We start from the raw sequence: 18,161 nt of genomic DNA, 5'->3' as shown, positions 1-18,161 counted from the left end.
TTCTGATCTCAATCCATTCCACCACCATTTATTTACACTTAACCATATTATACCGTTTAAATGCTTTTTTTTGCACCTCTCGACTGCTGCTACGGCTGTTTTTGCACTGCATTGTGTTTGTTTACATATACTCTTGTTTTTAGTCTTTATAGTCCTCTCTGCTCAGTACTGTATATTCAAAGTATACAGTAGCTTTGCTAGTCGGTGCTATCTTGTGTTATGTGTATTGTCCCACTCTGTCTTCTTCACTATTTGCACTCGATTGCACTTTATGTAACTTTATGTTGTGTGTTGTAGCTCTATGTTGTTTAGTGTAGCACCAGGGTTCTGGAGGAACGTTGTCTTGTTTTTACTGTGTGCTGTGTACCACTGCGTATAGTAGAAATGACAATAAAAGCCTCTTGACTTGACTTAATCAGATAAGAAGTTCTTTTTTTCATTAAAGAGCAATACTAAATATACAGGAGAAAATAAAATAAAATCAGGTCTCAAGTAATTTGTTTCCTTTTTTAGAAAAAATTACCATTTCTTTTGCTGAAGTTGCAATCTGTGAAAACCATTTACTGCATTTAATTACCATATTACATCAAAATTATCCAAGATGGCGGAGCAACAGTAGAACACAGCGGCGTCTCGAGAACCAAAATGGTGCCAGTTTTTTTCCTCAAGCCATCAGGCTCCTCGACACACAGAACTGAACTGTATCAAACTCACACACACACTCGCTCAACTGTGTGTTCCTGAACTGTTACAACCTGAACTCAAACACACACTCAATACTCATTTCATACACATCCATGTCTTCAGCACCACCCATGTTACATTATAATCATATTATACTGTTTATTTATGCTGTTAATATGTTTTGCACATAATTGTTTGTATGTTAGTAAGTGCTTTTGTTTATTGTTCTCTTTTTCACATTGTGCTGTATAACATATACAGTAGGTTTACTGGTATTATGTGTTTTGTGTATCTGTCCTACACTATCTTGTATTGTCTGTTTGCATTGTCTTGTGTAGTTAAACAATATGCCTCGATGCTATTTTGTATCCGAATTACTCAAGTTACTCAAGGAATCGTTACAGCCCTAAGGCAAGACACAATTTTCTTGTTAATCCTCACCAGAGCGTCACCACACATGCTGGACACCATCTGAGTTTATCTTAGTCTCATCAGACCACAGGACATGGTTCCAGTAATTCCTGTTTTTAGACACGATGTCTTCAGCAAACTGTTTGCACTGTGCGGCGTATGGTCTGAGCACCGACAAGCGGACCTTCCGCTTCTGCAACCTCTAAAGCAATGCTGCAGCACTCATGTGTCTGTTTTTTTAGAAGCAGCTTCTGCACCTGACTCACAGCACGAGGACTCAACTTCTTTGATGGACCCTTACGAGGCCTGTTCTGAGTGGAACTCGTCTTGGAAAACCTCTGTATGTCTTTGGCCACTGTACTGTAACTCAGTTTCAGGGTGTTCTGATATTCTTATAGTCTAGGCCTCTTTGTAGAGAGCAACAATTCTACGTCTCAACTCCTCAGAGAGTCTTTACCATGAGGTGCCATGTTGAACATCCAGTGGTCAGTATGAGAGAATTGTACTCAAAGCATCAAATTTTAACTGCTCTTATACAAGATACACACATGTGTATGGTCCTGTTAAGCAGACAGAAACATGAACGTAAGGAGTAGGACGTGTGACTTTGCATGGTTACATGACGTACAGCTGTTTTCACTTAGGGTGTACTTACTTGTGTTGCCAGCTATTGACAATTGACAATAATTGCTGTATGTTGAGTTATTTTCAGAGGACAGTAAATCTATACTTCTATACAAGCTGCACATTGACTACTCTAAAATATATCCAAGTGTCATTTCTATAGTATTGTCCTTTGAGAAGATCTACTAAACTTTTTGCTGAAATGTGAGGGGTGTACTCACTTTTGTGAGATGATTTTATACTTACTGAATGAGACAAAGTGCGCTTCCATACCCAAATGCCACATCTATGTTCACAGTACAGTTCAGAGCAACTATAATACAGCAATCTATAAATAATGGATGCTTTTCTGAAGGGAAAATGCTTTTCTTTTTATTTGTTCCATAATATTAATGGTGTGCATCTGTTGTTTTATCCAGTACACGTTTTGGGCTTTAGGGTCATGAAGAAGAAACTATCACACATAAGGTTGCTCTGATTGAACCTCATTTGCTTTATTACTGTTTAATAATAGACAAATTGGATTACCCACCAATATTCCTCATAAAAACATCCAACGTGTCTAACTGTTCCACGGCTATAATAATCAGATTAATTTAGTTTTCATTTAGTTTGAACCCAGCTAAAACCAATCCAGGTGGATAAAAATACATATAAATACATATAGGGTCTCAGGGCACCTGAATCTTGTGAGCGCAGGATGGATGTCAGATGTAAAGCTACAAAAAATCAAGAAAATCATTCATCATTTGTAACCTTTTCCGGGTTACACGGGTTTAAATAAAGTAGATTTTGAACACTTTAGGAAATAGAGCTCTGACCTCAATCTTTTCAGAAGAATGGACGTTAATATAACAACAAATGGGGAATACATGTGGTAAGAGATGTTCAAAAAAGCATGTGTAATCTCATGTGCACGGTGTATTTTCTAAAATTGGTAGAAAACATTGCTGCAGGTACAAACAAAAATAAAAACTAAATGAGTAAGATTCAAAAACACACCTTGCTGAGATGAAATATTACCTCAAGCGATGGAGCTGAGGTTGAGGAACTGGCACTATGCTGACAGAACTTACATTTCTACCTTATTTTCCTTCTGTTTTCTAGAGAATGGAGGTAGATGTCATATGTGACTGAAAGAAAAAAGAAAAAACCCATTCTAACATGAGGAAAAAAGAAGGACAGACTGTCTGTCACTACATGACTCATATGTTCAAACATTTATGAACTATTGCTTAATCAACACCTTTGTGCATGTCCTCTGTTTTACTACAGCGACACTGAAGGATATATTGCTGCACCCCCACACATTATTATAAGTTACTTCATGCTCTAGTCTGAAATATAAAATTCGATGTGGAGAGACATATTTATATTCTTTCTTTAGAAACCAGGAGAACAAAGTGGATTCAAAAATCTTGGACACTCAGAATGCACCCTAAAACAAATCCCAGGAACTTTTACATAAAAACACGCTGACCTTCATGAGTTTATGCGTGCAGAGTTGAACAGCATCCTTCTCTCTCACTGTGAATTGAGTGTAAGAGTGAAGAGATGATAGGGTCTGATATCACACAATATCTAACTAAACTTCTCTACAGCAGCAAAAAGCAGCAACCTGACAGGAAGTATTGTCAAATCCTATCTACACTCCATCAACTTTTTCATTATTTAAATCACTTAGATGTATGTCTTGTATGTGGACACCTGAAAAACACACCCAAATGTGCTTTCTAAACATCCCATTTTCCAGTTGATCCTCATTTGCTGTTCTAAAAACCCCCACTCTTCTTTTCACTCGACTCTGGAACGTGGCTGTGGGGATTTTCCACTCACTTACAAAAGCATTAGTGAGTTCAGGCGTTCATGTTAATGAGGCGGTTTAGTGTACAGTCGCTGTTCCAGTTTCTCCTGAATGGTGTTCGGTGAGGTCAAGATCAGGGCTCTACCCAGGATACTTAAGTTTTTCAAATCTAACACTGGAAATATGTTTTAATGAAGTGCAGTTTGTGTGGATGCTAGTTGTGCATGTAACTTAACAGTACATAGATTTTTATTCATCATGAGGACAAAATTGTGGTAAAATGGGAACACAGGTATGAACAAACCTCGTAAGAGTAGAGATTATAGGGAATAATCACAAAATATGATGTAGGGACTAATCATGAGAAATTCTGAGCCAATCATTAAGGCTGCATCTAAACCGTTGCTCAATTTATTGCATATTCCCATACTTTATACTTTTAGTCTTTTTTATTTAATTTTATATATATAATTATTTAATTTTTTATATATATATATATATATATATATATATATATATATATATATATATATATATATATATACAGTGGAACCTCGGGTTACGAACGCCCCGGCATACGTATAATTCAGGTTACGAATCGCAGTTCATAAAAATTTTTGCCCCTGGTTACGAACAATATATCGGGATACGAACGTCACTCACCAAAAAATCGCAGGCAAGTTGGTTGTTTTTGCTCTATCCACGCAGCTCGTCACATCAGTTAGCGTCCTGTGTCCCTAGCGAGAGCATCGTGTTACTTATCCGCTTGAACTTTTCCCGGCAGCAGCGTAACAACTCGTTAGTTGATGCTCGTGGAATGATGAGATGGACAACATTAGCCGATGCATAACCACTTTACTTGTTTTTATGAAGATAGATTAGCAGGGTTACAGTCTTTTCCGAAGTACAATACCCATAATGAATTTCACTCTGGACTTCAATACCAACTGATAGTAGCCTTAAAGAAACAGCTCTCATTTTCCTCTAATGCAACAATTGTCTCAGCGTTCGTGTTAATAACACTGTCTTTAATATTCTATAATATAATATATAATAATATATAATAATATAATATAATAAGATTCTCCTTCCAAACAATAACTCTCCTCCTCCCCTTCTACGAACTTCGTCTCCTGCAGCGAGTCTTCTCAAAGGAAAGTACCGGTAAAGATCTTTTCCTCTTTTGTATGTTTTATGTGGTATGATTTTAATATAACATGTTAAAAGTAAATAATATTAGTGAATATTGGCTTTATTTTTATTTAAGTAATATTTTTGGTTGTCCAGAACGAATTACCGAAGTTTCTGTTCATTATTATGGGGAAATTTGTATCGGGATACGAACGTCACTCACCAAAAATCGCAGGCAAGTTGGTTGTTTTGCTCTATCCACGCAGCTCGTCACATCAGTTAGCGTCCTGTGTCCCTAGCGAGCATCGTGTTACTTATCCGCTTGAACTTTTCCGGCAGCAGCGTAACAACTCGTTAGTTGATGCTCGTGGAATGATGAGATGGACAACATTAGCCGATGCATAACCACTTTACTTGTTTTTATGAAGATAGATTAGCAGGGTTACAGTCTTTTCCAGTACAATACCCATAATGAATTTCACTCTGGACTTCAATACCAACTGATAGTAGCCTTAAAGAAACAGCTCTCATTTTCCTCTAATGCAACAATTGTCTCAGCGTTAGTGTTAATAACACTGTCTTTAATATTCTATAATATAATATATAATAATATATAATAATATAATATAATAAGATTCTCCTTCAAACAATAACTCTCCTCCTCCCCTTCTACGAACTTCGTCTCCTGCAGCGAGTCTTCTCAAAGGAAAGTACCGGTAAAGATCTTTTCCTCTTTTGTATGTTTTATGTGGTATGATTTTAATATAACATGTTAAAAGTAAATAATATTAGTGAATATTGGCTTTATTTTTATTTAAGTAATATTTTTGGTTGTCCAGAACGAATTACCGAAGTTTCTGTTCATTATTATGGGGAAATTTGTATCGGGATACGAACGTTTCAGGTTACGAATAAAGTACCGGAACGAATGAAATTCGTAACCGAGGTTCCACTGTATATATATATATATATATATATATATATATATATATATATATATATATATATATATATATATATATATATTTTTTTTTTTTTTTTTAATTAGTATTATTGTTATTATTATAATAATTATACTAAATTAAATGTATTATATTGTAGATTCGTATATCTTTAGGACTAAACAAAATGTATGTGTATTTTTTAAAGCATGGTTGCAATTACCATTAAAAACAACACAAATGTTGATTTACACAATTTACACCTTGAATACGCAAATGTTTTTTTTTTTGGTTTGTTTGGTTTTTTTAAATAAAAAGAAACAATCCAGCATGAGTGAGCAGACACAAATGTCATAATCAAAGATACTTACTGTCAGGGAACCACCTGCCACGCCCCCTTTGGTGGCTCTCTATGCCTCTGCTCTCCCTAGAGCTCCAGGTTTAATCATGCACACCTGGAGCTCATCATCACTCATGCCTCCACTCTCTCTGGAGCTCCAGGCATAATCACGCTCACCTGGGGTTCATCATCACTCCACCCCGCTTCTATATAAGCTCCTCATTCACTCCCAATCCCCATTCGTTATTGTATGTGTTGGACTTTACGTGCGGTCTATGTTTCTGTGTCCGGATTTCCACACAGGACTCTATTTATCCGTTTCATCCGGACTCCTCAATCCCGTTTCGGCTGCGCTTCTCCTCCCCGCGCATCTCGGGTCAGCTACGCTTCCCCAAAATGCACCTCGGACTCTCTCAGCCGAAGGACTGCCGTGTGCGTGCGTGAGTGAGTGTGTGTGCGCGTCTGTGTGTGTGCTTGTGTGTATCTCGCTCTCTCATTCTCATCATTAAACCTGAGTGAGCTTATTCCAGCGTCCGCCTCCTGTTTCACTCGCACCCTGACACTTACACTCAATAAGTGGCTTTGCATTTATTTAAAGTACACTGTAATGGTTCTATATAGTTCTATACAGTTATAATAAGCAAAACAGCTTATGTAACTTTTTTTTCCTGAATCAGATTAATCGGTAATCAAAAAAGTCATTATTTGCCGCCCTAATTATATATATTCCATTCATTCAAATTCGTTTTAGCATGGTTTTTTTTAGCAAATATATAAATAAACAAATATAAAAGTCTTTCTTTACTCGGATATTAAAAATAAATAAACTCCAGTGAAAAAAAATCTTTTTAATTCACTAAATATTTGTTTGACACATTACAATATTTGCACACATCCGGCAATCAAAACCGCCCGTGTGGAAACATAGTAAAAGTTCTGTCTGATGATTTACGTAATTTAAAACACCACAATTACTTTAAAACGTTTACAAGAATATTTTATCTTCATGTTCTATGATGAGTTTTGGGTTTCACAAATAATAATCATACATTTGCATAAAGCATATAGTATATATATATATAATATTTGGGGTGTATATGGCTAGCTCAAAGGCAAGCCTAAATGAGGAATTGCCTCTGTGTTGTGCCTGCTGCTCTGTGTGAAAATTTTGGGAGCAGGTCTTTGACGATATTTCTTTTATAAAACTCCTGCCAATTCCAGTCTGACAGCTCGGAGTGTGAATCCCTATTACAGAATTGTCAGGGTGACTCTCAGAAGCTCAGAAATGTCATGTCTTCTCCCCTGACTCAATAGCTTGAGTCCGTTTGGCTTTAAAGAAATGAATTGGTCTGGTTCCTCTGTATCTCACTGATAGAAGTAGAGAGAACAGGTAGCAAATGAACACTTGAGAAATCTAACAAGTGAAAGCAAGTCAGCGTATGTCTCAATAGCCAGCAGCCGACTCAGTCAGTAGTAATAGTATGGAATGTGGGCAAATTCCTCTTTAATGACGTCAGAGTAATATTTTTTTTTAAATACATTGACCTGTATAGGTGTAAAGCGGAGAATACCAACATCTAAGGTGATCCTAATTCTGGTTCAGGCACAATACATTACGAATCGCATGTTTCAATGCAATTTCAACGTAAGTCTATTATCTTCCACCATCACATACAGGTGAGCATGGTTATGTTTGGGCACGTCACCCAGATAAAATGAAAAAGACTCTAAAGCTGGAACGTACACTGAGAATACACCCGTCTGACGTGTCTCATTGATTAACCCCACGGCATATTTTATAAGCCAATGCTTCAGAAATCTCTGAATAAATAAATGCGAATTAAATATTCATTGCATTAGTGTTTGACTGAGATATGAGAAGAAGATGTGGCACTGTGTTAATCAGCTCAAAGATCAGATTTGGAACTGAGCAACGCATAATGATTAACGCTGAGGTCACCGTATCCTGCCTCATCATTCCTTTAACCTTATTACTACTGAGCTTGGACAAAAACATGACAAGCGCCCACATGGCATTTTTATCAAGGCGTGTGATTTCAAACTAAACAAACAAACAAACAAACAGAATCATGCATTTAAAAAAAAAACTACAATGCTGCCATAAGACCAAACTTCTGGCTGAAGCTTTCCATCCAATAAATTATATACCTAATACACACTATATTACGAAAAACTTCCAACACTGTTGGAACACTGATGTGAAGTACAATTTTACAATGCACTGTATGGACAAAGGTTTGTGGACACCGTACTATAAAATTCGTGTGTGATTTCTGAACATCCGATTGCACATTTATTCCCCATTTACAGTAAAAACCGAAGATTATAGTACAAGAATGGATCTTATACACCTTATCTATAATTAGAGAAATAAGGATCCAACTATTCAGGCAGTCATTGTTTAATTCAGAAAAGGCAAAGGTTCAGTTCAAATATTCTGTCAGTTCCAAATCTATAATTATAAGCATAAGGATGATAAAACAAATATTCTCCCTTAACTGCACAGTCAAATCAGCAGTGTTAATCAAGCAGAGTTATTCTATATTTACTCTTAAATTCTATTTTATATATATATATATATATATATATATATATATATATATATATATATATATATATATATAAAAACTCAAAAAACTTACAAAATACTCACAGCAGCTTCTAAAACCATAGCATATCATTCCTAGACACCATTCCTGACCTACTGACCAGCTCGTGTACTTACACCAAAACTTTTGATAAAACAATTCGTTAAAAACAATTTTGAACCACAGCAATCAGGTCTCTAATATACACAAGACACTAGTGTGAAGCCTTCTGTTATATTATGCACTGATTTGTCTGACACGTTGTGTAGTACCGCTGTGTGATGGGGAAAACTACACCTACAAATCAAATACCAATCCGCTTGTCTGACATACTTCCAATTTTGTACTGTAGAACCCCCAACGTATATAATCATAATCATAAAACCAAAATGCCTGCAACTTTTAAAGTTCTGTTTTTAAAAAAAAAAGCTAATTGAACACATGTTGGACAAATCAATAGCACAGGTCAGGGATTGGGAATTCATTTCCAACACCACCAATTCTCTGCTTGTTGCAGTCAATGCTCATATATCATATATACACTGCTGATTACTGACATGTGAACCTCTGCTCAATTAAAAAAAACATCAGGCAGCAGTGCACAATTAATACAATAATGCGCCTTTATGTCGAAAGCTTCATCGTTTGCATGAAACATCACAATGAGAGAAAATGTGTTCTTATTGACTTTAATCATTGAGGTTCCCTGGTGGTCTAGTGGTTAGGATGCGGCGCTCTCAACGCTGCGGCCCTGGTTCGATTCCCAGTCAGGAAACCGACCCCAGCCATTCGGGTTGCACAAGTCAGTGCACTCTAAGTGCCGGTCCCAAGCCCAGATAAATGGGTAGGGTTGCGTTAGGAAGGGCATCCAGCGTAAAACGTGTGAAAAATCGAACATGCGGATTATGAATACGGATGATCCGCTGTGGCGACCCCTAATAGGAGAAGCCGAAAGAAAGTTTTATTGACTTTAATCATGGGAGAAAACCCATTGGGGTTTGAGCATTTCAGAAACTGCTGATCTCCTAGGCTTCTCCTGCACAACAGTTTACAGAGGTTATGCACAATGATTGCACAAGAAGGCTACAGTAATTCAATGAACTACTCTTTGCAACCATCAGCAGAAAAGCATCTCTGAATGAACTGAACTGATTTACTGATTTTTAATAGACAGCTAGTTTGTGTTTCATTACGTTGACAAAAAAAATGAAGATGCTAGCCAGCCTTGAAAACCTGATATTAGGATTGAACACAAGACCCATGAGTATTGCATTAACAACATTTTTTTTTATTCATTTCTATGTTATTGCAATGTTATGACATGGCGGTTAGGTCTCCTACACTGATTCTTACATCGTGACAATATCCGTAACATAAGGGATCAAATTTCAAAACAAAGTTTGTTTCAAATTAAATTGAAATAGAATAAATAAACACTGCATGACATTATTGAGAGCTTTAGCTGAGTTATACAACACGGTAATAGTAGAAATGTACGGTAATCACTGCTCTGTTGGTAATTTTGCTCAAAATGATAAAACTTGCTGCTAGCATAGGTGTCCTCTTCTGACGAGAAAAACATTTCTTATGCTGCAGTCACACTACAGGATTTTACCCTTTATAATGCTTATAATTATAGATCCAGGTGTGTGCCACTCTGGCCAGATGTGTGGACGCACTCCTAATTTTGAACAGAATTTCAGTCAGTGGGTTGGAGTTAGAATTTTTTATTTATATATATTTTTTCTTTACTATAGACTATAGACATCATTGTCTGACAACGTTCACCAGTGACTCACTAATGACTGAGCAGATCCTCTTAGCCAGCAAAAGAAATAGAGAACAAACATGCACTAGTGGCAGTAATGAATCTGCTTAATAGAAGAAAACTGGGATGAGTGTGTGTGAAGAAACATAGTGAAGAAACATGGTGAAGTAACAAGTGTACTTTAATTCTTGAAGCCTTGAACCCACTGGACAAAAAAAGTCTGCTAGCACAGGAGCTGCAAGTCACTAGCTTGAAAGCAAGTCCGCTAATTGCTAAAATAATTATGTGTTATTTTGCTAACTGGTTAGATTTTGGTGTCAATTTGGATTTGGAACCGGAATCGGGATTAGCGTTAATGAATACAGACAAATCCATAAACTCAATACAGATTGCCCTAAAACACACACACACACACATCATGCCTAATGTGTGCTAAGAATTGACAAATCTGACAATTTCGTTATTTAAAAAGCAGATATTATTGTCACATTAAATCCAAAGTTCATGCGTGTTTAGACTTCAACAGTAAAACTATAATGAGTTTCCTACATACACTACTCCTCACTGTTGTATCTTGACCATATAATACACAGTTATAAATGGAACTATATATAATCTGCTGTTACACAGATTAGGATGAGTTTCTCTACGCCACTCATTAGAGATACATTTATAAAGATAAATTGAGCGAATGGAAAATGTGTATCCTTAATCTTCTCACTTCTCTAAAGCTGGTGTTCAGTGTACAATACAGCTGAATTGAACTGAAGCCTGTATTTACTCTGTACATCTGTATACATACAGTATCTTCAATGTTGTATCTGCACTGTTGGACTTTTCAGACCTATAGCCTGAAGCAGATCAGCGGTAAGGGACTTCTCCTGGAATCCATCACGTTCAGCCGGAACCATAAGATATGCTACGCCTGGTCTTGTCTTTGTGGTGCTCAAAGCTGTGACCAGTTCAGTTTAGATTCTAAAACATTCCCGAGCCAATACGAGGAACAACAAAAATAAACCCTGTCTTATCCTTTATCTTCCGAGTTAAAAAGATACCACCTTCCAAATCCTGCCCCTGAGGACATGTTAACTCCAGGTTTAACACATAACACATCCACACCAGCCACAGGTTTTACAAAATCCGCACGAAGAGACATACCTCCATTTGTACAGTTCAGTAAACTCCAAAACTGCATGATGTTTTCCCATGTATCCAGCCGACAAAAGGGCGCTTTCTCTACAGCGTGATGTGTTGTTTGCATTATCTGTGGCCTGTTCGTGGCATTACAGCATACCTAAGGCTTCCTGCTACACACACACACACACACCTATGGAGTTCCTTACACCGGCACCTCCCACACCCTCTTTCCTCACACACACACACACACACACTCACCAGCTATGACTTGCCACAACGAGCACCTTGCATATCTATTTACTCGACCAAATGTGTTTCCACTCATGCCTACTAAAAGCATTCGGTTTAAACCGTTATTCCTCTTTAGAGGGAACAAACATCAAATTTAACAGAGAGGAACATATAAATCCGTTTACCTAAAAGCAGGTGATGAAATACTGTATGTATACTTGTAGGTCGCAACATGAGCTGGAATTTTCACATGTTCTTCCCATGTTACTCCTAAAAACATGCTAGCGGCTGGTGGATTGGATATGCTAAATTTAGATGTTAATGAATATGTGTGTGAAGGTATGTGTGTGAAGGTGTGTGTGTGTGTGTGTGTGTGTGTGTGTGTGTGTGTGTGCATGAATGAGTGAGTAAGCAATTGAGTAAGTAAACGAAGATTGAAAAAAGGAAATATTGAATTAACGAATGACAGTAAGTCAATAAAAACTTTTAAGAACAAATTAATGTGTAGGAGAGTAAAAGAATGAGAGAATAAATGAGTGAGTGAGTGAGTGAGTGAGTGAACAATTTAAAAAGATTAATGCCTGTGTGTCAGTGAAAAAGTGAAAGAATGTGTATACATGAATGAGTGAGTATAAAATGAATGAATGAGTGAGTAAAAGAATAAATGTGTGTGAGTGAATAAGTGAAACAATAAATAAATGAGTGAGTGAGTGAGTAAGAATGAATGGATGAATATGTGAGTGAAGGAAAGAATATATGGATGAGTGTGTGAATAAAAGAAAGAAGAGGCAGATAAGTGTGTAAGTGAGGAAAGATAGAAATAAAAGACTGATGAGTGTGTTAGTGAGTGAAATAAAGAATAGACAGATGAGTGTGTGAGTGAGTGAGTGAGTGAGTGAGTGAGTGAAAGAAAGAAAGAAAGAAAGAAAGAAAGAAAGAAAGAAAGAAAGAAAGAAAGAATAGATGGATGAGTGTGTGAGTGAGTGAAAGAATAGACGGATGAGTGTGTGAGTGTGTGGTGAGTGAAAGAATAGACGGATGAGTGTGTGAGTGAGTGAAAGAATAGACGAATGAGTGTGTGAGTGTGTGAGTGAGTGAAAGAATAGACGGATGAGTGTGTGAGTGAGTGAAAGAATAGACGGATAAGTGTGTGAGTGTGTGAGTGAGTGAAAGAATAGACGGATGAGTGTGTGAGTGTGTGAGTGAGTGAAAGAATAGACGGATGAGTGTGTGAGTGAGTGAGTGAGTGAGTGAAAGAATAGACGGATGAGTGTGTGAGTGAGTGAGTGAGTGTGTGTGTGTGTGTGTGTGTGTGTGTGTGTGTGTGTGTGTGTAATCAGGTACACGAGTCTAATAAGTTTTGCTCAGTGTTGTTTGCTCCAATCTGCACTGCAGCGGTGTTTCCTCTCTGACAACAACCTCCTTAACAAAAACTGCTACACACAAACACACAAACACGACCCTGAAAATGCGTTGATTATTAGTAAATAATAGTAGTAGTAAGTAGTAGCAGTAGTAAATATGTGTATTTTATTGTGTGAGGTTCCCCTACTCTCATCCAAGACCACTCCGGATTAATTACACCGTAACATAGGATTTATTGAGCAATAAAAAAAACATATGGAAACAAAACGAATGTTTCTAAACGGTCAGTAATTGTTGTGAGCGAATTCTCCTTGTGTGCTAGTTCACTTGTTTGGCTCTGTCGATGCTAACAGGCTAACGCGTTCCCGCTGAGAGAAACAGAGAGCCGATTCCAGAGAACCCGCTCCGCTCTTACCGTCTCTTTTCCATCCGTTATCCGGGAACCGACGTTATTATGGCGCTCGGGAAAATACACAGCGCGCTTCTTCGGTCCGTGGGTTGTCCTTTAGCTCTACGGTGTGTGGTGGTGTTTTTGCGTTAAAAATCTCGGTGGGGTCCGGGGGGTGTGTGGGGTCTCTCCGGGTTTCCTCCACGCAGAAAACTCCTTCTCCTGTCCGCTGCAGCTCAGCCCCGCTGCATCCTCCTGAGCTGATGGAGCCAATATGGCTGACTGACCGACGCGGTGTGACCTCGTAGCCCACAGCCGGCTAACGGGACATGCCCAAGTGTGGACACAAAACGCCCCGTTTTCCCCCTGTGTATATGTGTATTTTTCATTCTTCCAAAATATACCATTCAAACAATACAGCCGGAGTACAGTCTGACCAGCATCGAGCAGTTTCACAGGCAGTATACAGCAAGAATAAAGTTAACACAATATAACACAATGGACAAACTACAGGAAGGCTTGAAATCAATTCCACAAATTTCACTCATTTTATTATGTTTAGTCCATTTTTTTTTAAATAAACGCAGCACATGAGACCCCCAGAAGTTGTCCTGCATTATGCGGAACAAAATACGAGACATAGAATTGAGCCACAAAATCAAAAAAGGCCAAACATGCTGATCATGCAGAATAACCACTTCACCACCAGCCAAGCTATTTTCCAGCTTCTTTATTATTTGAATAAACTGTCCCACTAAATTGGTCAGTAGATGTTCAAGACAGGTGACCCAATAGATAGTTCTACTACCTACACCTCCAGAGCCCCTGTTTTGAAACTGGCTTACTGCCTTTTGCATGCTGTCCATGTAGGTTTCCTTTGGGGTGTTTGGTTTCCTAATACTAGTCCCAAACCATGCTAGTGGATGTATTTCTTTCCTGAGCACAGCTTTAAGTGTGAATGAGTGTGTGTATAATGCCCTGGAGTCAAACATTGCCTTATTCAAGTTGTGTCACCTCATCTCACACCCTGTGTTCCTGGGCTATACGTTGGATCCACTGCTACCTACATAATGAATGTTTGTTGGAGATTTTCTGATGGTCTTGCACTTGTGTTTTTGCCTTCCTTCCCAGACTAAGCTGTTATTTCAACTTTTACCATATTTCAATTCTTATGCTGACTAGAAAATGTCTCCTAACATTGTGACTAATGAATACATTATGGTTCCATAAAGAACCACATAAAATAAACACCACATACATACACACACACATGCACACACCAGCAATGCTCACTGAGCCACTGTTCCATCTAATCTCTTAACTCAAATCTCGCTTCCATAAGAAAAAAAGCAACAGTATGTTAGCATGGATAATAGTTGCACACCCACAGGCGCCGGGGAACGATGGAGATGTGTATTATCTTTGTCTCTGTCTAAATAGACACATCGCAAAAATTCCTTCCTTTTCCATGTCAGTGCTGTGGTGCTCCTCTGGGGTCTTTATTGTTGTGGCGTAGCCTCCCCCGGACAGTGCTGAGAGAGGCCAATCACAGCTCTCTGCATGGGCGAGAGACATGCAGCCTGAATTCTTCATGCGCTTCAGTGTCAGCCAAGGATCACATTTTCTATAAACACGCTGACCTTATAGTCATAAGGTTCCAATTATCATTATACGGGATTACACTCCTGAATTTTTGCATTGTAAGAAGAGGGGGCATACATGAATAGCTTTAATATTGCCATTATATCTCACTGATATAATAGAACTTTTAGTGTCATTCAACTATTGTCCAAAAAGTTTTTTCTTTAGATTTATCCTGACAAGACGGTATCTCAATGGTCACCTTCTACAATCACATCAGCAACAATAAACAAACTTTGACCTCTAGACTGGGTGCCTAGTTGATCTACATGGTTTCATACTTGCATTTTTCAAAATAGTATTATCATACTTCAATTTGCTTGGATGAATTCCCTGATGCCAAGGCTAAACGTCTCTTCTACAGAGTCAGATGTTGCTTTCCACCCAGGCACACCAAAGTCCCATCCATGGCAACTTTTGTTGTCACTGCAAGGTCAGCAAATTTGTTTCTTAATACTTTAACGACTTGTTTTTGTCTAAACCACTTTCCAGCAAATAATTCTGTTTAATAGAGCTAAAGAGAACTTAGTGGTCTCTGGCATACAACCTAGCGCCTGAACACTATCCCAGCAAAATCTGCAGCTCTTTTTTCAACTCTCAATGTCCCACACATAGTGCCTGGATCAGGATTCCTGTATAGTGAACATTTCTATGTACATTTAAACAAGGTTAGCTTTTTTACTTATTTCATTTTTGCAGACCTTCTATTCAATACATAGTGAAGGTCGATCTAAAATTCTATGTGAACATTCCACATAAGCACTAAGCCTTCAACGCTACAGAAGACATTTACAGTAGGTTAAACTCAACATTGGCTGAATCCTGATGGTAGAATTATAAATGTTGGATGAGATACTGCCATCTGCTGAAGACAGACAGAGGTTACAAGAGGTATTAGAGATATAAAACATTCAAACCTTAACAGGGCAGTTTCTCAATTAGTAGGTCATCATGTTGTTGCACAGAAAATAAACAAAATAATCTACACTGTACACAAGATTTGACTCTATATGTATAATTTCTTGTTCGGAAGATACATTACGAATTGTGTACAAATATTGCAAAGACTGGTATATTCATAAGAAGGAATTTTTTTCAATGAGATTATTTAAGATAGAATATGTAAATAATTAAAAACAAAAGCAACTGCTTTGTTATTAACCATAACATATGGCTCCTTATCTCCAGGGCAAATTTCAAGACCTCAGCCCTGTGGTCAAACAGCTTCTAAAACAACATATACAGTGAGGAAAATAAGTATTTGAACACCCTGCTATTTTGCAAGTTCTCCCACTTAGAAATCATGGAGGGGTCTGAAATTGTCATCGTAGGTGCATGTCCATTGTGAGAGACATAATCTAAAAAAAAAATCCAGAAATCACAATGTATGATTTTTTAACTATTTATTTGTATGATACAGCTGCAAATAAGTATTTGAACACCTGAGAAAGTCAATGTTAATATTTGGTACAGTAGCCTTTGTTTGCAATTACAGAGGTCAAACGTTTCTTGTAGTTTTTCACCAGGTTTGCACACACTGCAGGAGGGATTTTGGCCCACTCCTCCACACAGATCTTCTTTAGATCAGTCAGGTTTCTGACCTGTCGCTGAGAAACACGGAGTTTGAGCTCCCTCCAAAGATTCTCTATTGGGTTTAGGTCTGGAGACTGGCTAGGCCACGCCAGAACCTTGATATGCTTCTTACAGAGCCACTCCTTGGTTATCCTTGCTGTGTGCTTCTGGTCATTGTCATGTTGGAAGACCCAGCCTCGACCCATCTTCAATGCTCTAACTGAGGGAAGGAGGTTGTTCCCTAAAATCTCGCAATACATGGCCCCGGTCATCCTCTCCTGAATACAGTGCAGTCGCCCTGTCCCATGTGCAGAAAAACACCCCAAAGCATGATGCTACCACCCCCATGCTTCACAGTAGGGATGGTGTTCTTGGGATGGTACTCATCATTCTTCTTCCTCCAAACACATTTAGTGGAATTATGACCCAAAAGTTCTATTTTGGTCTTATCTGACCACATGACTTTCTCCCATGACTCCTCTGGATCATCCAAATGGTCATTGGCAAACTTAAGACGTGCCTGGACATGTGCTGGGGAACCTTCCGTGCCATGCATGATTTCAAACCATGACGTCTTAGTGTATTACCAACAGTAACCTTGGAAACGGTGGTCCCAGCTCTTTTCAGGTCATTGACCAGCTCCTCCTGTGTAGTTCTGGGCTGATTTCTCACCTTCCTTAGGATCATTGAGACCCCACGAGGTGAGATCTTGCATGGAGCCCCAGTCCGAGGGAGATTGACAGTCATGTTTAGCTTCTTCCATTTTCTAATAATTGCTCCAACAGTGGACCTTTTTTCACCAAGCTGCTTGGCAATTTCCCGTAGCCCTGTCCAGCCTTGTGGAGGTGTACAATTTTGTCTCTAGTGTCTTTGGACAGCTCTTTGGTCTTGGCCATGTTAGTAGTTGGATTCTTACTGATTGTATGGAGTGGACAGGTGTCTTTATGCAGCTAACGACCTCAAACAGGTGCATCTAATTTAGGATAATAAATGTAGTGGAGGTGGACATTTTAAAGGCAGACTAACAGGTCTTTGAGGGTCAGAATTCTAGCTGATAGACAGGTGTTCAAATACTTATTTGCAGCTGTATCATACAAATAAATAGTTTAAAAATCATATATTGTGATTTCTAGATTTTTTTTTTTAGATTATGTCTCTCACAGTGGACATGCACCTACGATGACAATTTCAGAACCCTTTATGATTTCTAAGTGGGAGAACTTGCAAAATAGCAGGGTGTTCAAATACTTATTTTCCTCACTGTATATATATATATATATATATATATATATATATATATATATATATATATATATATATATATATATATATATAAAGAGTCCACACTAGCTCCACACTAGCTCCTGATCTACTCCCAACAGTCACTTCTGGGCTTACAAATGCAATGACTATAATATTATTACATTTCATTCACAACACAAACAAGTAAAGTCATTTTACTGTAAATCAGAGAAATACAGAAAAAAAATCTAATTATTATTGTAATCAAGGTAA

General features: G+C 38.0%; 1 protein-coding gene across 12 annotated transcripts in view; it reads right to left on the bottom strand.

The window, feature by feature from the left end:
• The window catches only part of ptk2ab (protein tyrosine kinase 2ab), a 66,586-nt gene extending 52,841 nt beyond the window's left edge, over window positions 1-13,745 (bottom strand). For 2 of the 12 annotated variants that reach the window (XM_046848596.1, XM_046848598.1), the window contains exon 1: window positions 13,461-13,745. Coding sequence is in view for 10 of the 12 variants with exons in the window: in XM_046848584.1 (XP_046704540.1) it covers window positions 11,471-11,573 (103 nt within the window). In the remaining 2 variants the exon portion in view is untranslated. Of the gene's footprint in view, window positions 1-11,470; window positions 11,613-13,460 lie in introns of those variants that run through there. The other 10 variants (XM_046848589.1, XM_046848592.1, XM_046848590.1 and 7 more) reach the window with 8 other exon arrangements.
• Window positions 13,746-18,161: the final 4,416 nt, after the last annotated feature.

The sequence above is a fragment of the Silurus meridionalis genome, chromosome 4, assembly GCF_014805685.1.
Source record: "Silurus meridionalis isolate SWU-2019-XX chromosome 4, ASM1480568v1, whole genome shotgun sequence".
Taxonomy (NCBI): domain Eukaryota; kingdom Metazoa; phylum Chordata; class Actinopteri; order Siluriformes; family Siluridae; genus Silurus; species Silurus meridionalis.
The sequence above is the reverse complement of the archived record's forward strand: the minus strand, read 5'-3'. Positions and strand labels throughout refer to the sequence as shown.